This window comes from Tupaia chinensis, unplaced genomic scaffold (genome assembly GCF_000334495.1).
Source record: "Tupaia chinensis unplaced genomic scaffold, TupChi_1.0 Scaffold000159_1, whole genome shotgun sequence".
NCBI lineage: Eukaryota > Metazoa > Chordata > Mammalia > Scandentia > Tupaiidae > Tupaia > Tupaia belangeri.
Genome location: NW_006159630.1, coordinates 1165156 through 1169019, shown reverse-complemented (window position 1 = coordinate 1169019; position 3864 = coordinate 1165156). Strand labels below are relative to the sequence as shown.

Genomic DNA, 3864 nt, shown 5'->3' with positions numbered 1-3864 from the left:
CGGGCCGGCCCAGCGGGCCCGCGACTGCCGCTTCCTGGTGCTGCCACAGCCCGATGGGCGCTGGGCGCTGCAGTCTGAGCCACACGGCCGCTTCTTCGGCGGCACCGAGGACCAGCTGTCCTGCTTTGCCACGGCCATCTCCCCGGCTGAGCTGTGGACCGTGCACCTGGCCATCCACCCGCAGGCCCACCTGCTGAGCGAGAGCCGCCGGCGCTACGTGCACCTGCGCCCACAGGAGGACGAGATGGCGGCAGACGGCGACATGCCGTGGGGCGTGGACGCACTCCTCACCCTCGTCTTCCAGAGCCGGCGCTACTGCCTCAAGTCCCGAGACAGCCGCTACCTGCGCAGCGACGGCCGCCTGGTGCGGGAGCCCGAGCCCCGGGCCTGCTACACGCTGGAGCTCAAGGCGGGTAAGCTGGCCTTCAAGGACTGCGACGGCCTCTACCTGGCGCCTGTGGGGCCGGCCGGCACGCTCAAGGCTGGACGCAACACGCGGCCCGGCAAGGACGAGCTCTTCGACCTGGAGGAGAGCCACCCGCAGGTGGTGCTGCTGGCCGCCAACCACCGCTACGTCTCGGTGCGGCAAGGTGAGGCCAGTGGCGACCTCCGGAGTGGCAGGGGCCTCCCTGCTGCAGGCTTGGTGGCGCAGGGCAGTGTGGGCGGCGGCCGTGTGCGTGTGTTGGCCTGTCTGGTCTGAGCTGGGGTGCGAGTCGGTGCAGAGCATGTGTGGCTGCACACGTGTGGGGGTGTGTGGGCTTCTGCAGGCCCAGGGTCCCCACCGAGCCCAGTGGCTTCAGGGTCAGAGGGCAGAGGTCCTGACTTCTCTCAGGACAGCCAGAGTGCCTGGGCCAAGCCCTGGGCCTGCAGGGCAGTGGTGGCAGCCCGCCGGCTCTGTTCCACCTCTCACCACACCCACTCCAGAGGGCCTGGCGGTCCAGAGCAGGGATCGCTCCTCCAGTGTCGGCGGATGCAGGACTAGGTGGCCCTACTGGGGACCAGGCTCCTGCGACAAAGGTGCCACCTCTGCCCCACTGGGGTGTGAGCTGGGTCTCCCCATCTCCTGGGTCACTGGTCACTTGCTGCTGCGCCCCTCAGTGGCCTGTGGGGACCGACAGGAGGAAGCTGAAGTGCCCCAGTGCCCACACTGCTGTGGGCAAGGCCCTGACCCAGGCAGCTGTCATTGCTACTGCCTGTGTGGCCCGAGTGGCCAGGCACACTGACTCAGGGTCTTAGGGCCAGGCGAGAGACAGGGAGGCTGGCACATGGAGCCCCTGCCCACATGGGACTCTGTAATGGGTGCCAGCTGGGGGACCCGCCCGTCCTGGTAGCTCTGTGTAGACTCCCTGGACACTCAGCCTCCTGTGGGGACCTGGGCACAGGGCTGCCCGGCCTCAGCACAGGAGCCCCGTTAGGAGCCCCAAGAAGGGCCTGCCCTGGGACCTCAGGCCAGTCCATCGCAGTGGAGGCAGAGCCGCTGTGAGTGTTGGCCGCGGCACGTGGCTAGGCCAGGGATCCAGGGTTCGACCGTGCACACACAGCTATGGCTCCTCCTTCCCCCACAGGCCCTGGGTCCAGTCACCACACCGGCCCGGGCCAATCCTTAACAATTCAGCAAACCCAGCGGGTAGGCTATAGTGAGAGCGAGTGTGGCTAGGCCTGCGTGGCACGGCGGTGCTGACCGGAGCACCTGTAGCAGAAAACTGGCCATGGACTGGGTCAAGCCATGAGAGTACCGAGGGTCCCCTAAGAATGGGAGTGCAGAGACCCCAGGGAAGCGAGGTCCCAGCAGGACATGGCACCAGCTCTGCAGCATGGTCACAGCCCTCTGCTCTCACTCACTCAGTGAGCCCCCTTCCCGGGAGGGCTGACTTCAGGCTGACAGTCTCATGGTCACAAAACGGTTGCTACTACCCCAGGCTTTACATCCAGACAGGGCAAAATCTGGGGAACGAGGGGTACTGGTTCTCCGTTGGTGTGTCCTCAGGCAACCTCTCCCCCCAGTCCCGACGCTCCCGCGTGCTCATCAGCTGGAACTGTGCCATTCACTTCCGCTCAACCAAGCCCTCTGGAGGGAGGCACCTGCATTGCCCAGACCAGCTTGGACCCTGGGCCCTCCTGGTGTGGGGCCAGCTTCCTAGAAGCAGGTGACAGTGGGGGCTCGCCTGCGGAGCTGGCTTGGAGTGCCTGTGGCGGCCAGGAGCCAGCCAGGTGCTGCATGCCGTGCCTGGCTCAGGACCTGACTGGGCTTCTGTCCAGCAGCTGCAGGGATGTGCTTACCCTTCCTGCCATCTCGGTGCAATGTCTCTTCCTTCATGGGCGAGCGCCCCACTGACAAACCACCAGCGCTGGAGGGCCAGGGCTGCTGTCCCACCCAGGAGCGAGAGCCGCTTGCCTGGCTCCAGTTGTTATGGGCGGAGGGGAGGGTGGCAGACACCTCCGTGGACCTGCAGGCGCTGCTCAGTCTCTGAGCTGTGGTCAGTGTGAGGGGTAGGGTCCAGCCCCACTCTCACTTCCCGTTCCCCCAGCAGGACTTTGAGGGGCCCTGCTTCTGCCTAAAGGAGCTCGGTTGCCATGGAGATAGGGACTTGGGGAGGGAGTCAGAGGCTCAGTCTGTAGGAAGACCCAGGAGGCCCAGCGTCTGCCTGCTGCTCCTCTTGCTCCCTGCCCAGGAACGCAGGCCGAGACCTGGGCAGCCTTATCCTCCCATGGGCTCTGGGAGAGCCGACTGCGGAGGGGACAGGGCCAGCCCCTTCCTCGTGCCTGGGGATGGTCCCTGGGAGCTGGCTGTGACCTGGCCCTGGCGTGGGGAAGGCTGGAGACCCCACTGCACCCACCTGGCAGCTTAGGGCAAGTTATAAATAGGCCTGGCAGATCCAGGGTGAGAGGAGCAAGCGGATTAGCCACTCAGTGCTTAATGGGGCGGGGTGGGGTGGACCTGGCCGCAGCGCAAGGCTGGCTGCTGCACCAGTCAAGGTGTGGGGTCCATGCCTCCCCTCCTCTGCCCCCAGGAGAGGAGTGAGGGGCTCCCCATCTCCTCCCTCCAGGGGTCAACGTCTCAGCCAATCAGGATGAAGAGCTGGACCATGAGACCTTCCTGATGCAAATTGACCAGGACACGAAGAAGTGCACCTTCTACTGCAGCACCGGGGCCTACTGGACCCTGGTCACCCACGGAGGCATTCAGGCCACCGCTTCACAAGTGTGAGTGCACTGCCACTTCCACCCCAGGTCGCCCGGCAGCCCTGCAGGGGCAGGTGTGGGTGGGCTCTGCCCCGGGAGCCCGAGGGCCCAGGGGCCAGACCTGTGCCCTGCCCTGAGTGTCTGCCCGCTCACTGCAGCTCGCCGGGCACCATGTTCGAGGTGGAGTGGCGCGGCCGGAGGGTGGCGCTCAGAGCCAGCAATGGGCGCTACGTGTGCATGAAGAGAAACGGGCAGCTGGCGGCCGTCAGCGACTTCGCGGGTGAGCACTCCCTCCCCACCAAGAGCTGCCCCACCCTCCAAACTATCACTGTCCTGGCAGTGGCTGGGATGCTCATGGGACGCCCCCGGCCCACTGGATGTGGGGAGCTCCTGGTCACTGTGCTCCGAGGATCCTGGGCTAGTGGCCTTGGGCACCTGGCAGGCCTCCAGCAGGATGGGCAAGCCTGGGCCCAAAGCCGTTCTCCCAGGGCGACCAGGCTGGCTTGGACAGGGAAGGTGGTGTGAGAGCGTCCCCAGCAGCGCCCTGTCCCGCCAGGCGAGGACGAGGAGTTCACCCTGAAGCTCATCAACCGGCCCATCCTGGTGCTGCGCGGCCCCGACGGCTTCGTCCGACACCGCCGCGGCTCCAACCAGCTGGACCCCAACCGCCCACGCTACGAC

The 3864-nt window shown here is 66.3% G+C and overlaps 1 protein-coding gene across 1 annotated transcript in view; it reads left to right on the top strand.

The window, feature by feature from the left end:
- Nucleotides 1-18: 18 nt before the first annotated feature.
- Nucleotides 19-3864, top strand: part of FSCN2 (fascin actin-bundling protein 2, retinal) — a gene marked incomplete at its 5' end in the record, with an annotated part of 5019 nt that continues 1173 nt past the window's right edge. Inside the window, 4 exon segments of the mRNA XM_014586728.2 lie at nucleotides 19-590; nucleotides 3048-3204; nucleotides 3342-3463; nucleotides 3740-3843. Coding sequence (XP_014442214.1) covers nucleotides 19-590; nucleotides 3048-3204; nucleotides 3342-3463; nucleotides 3740-3843 — 955 coding nt within the window.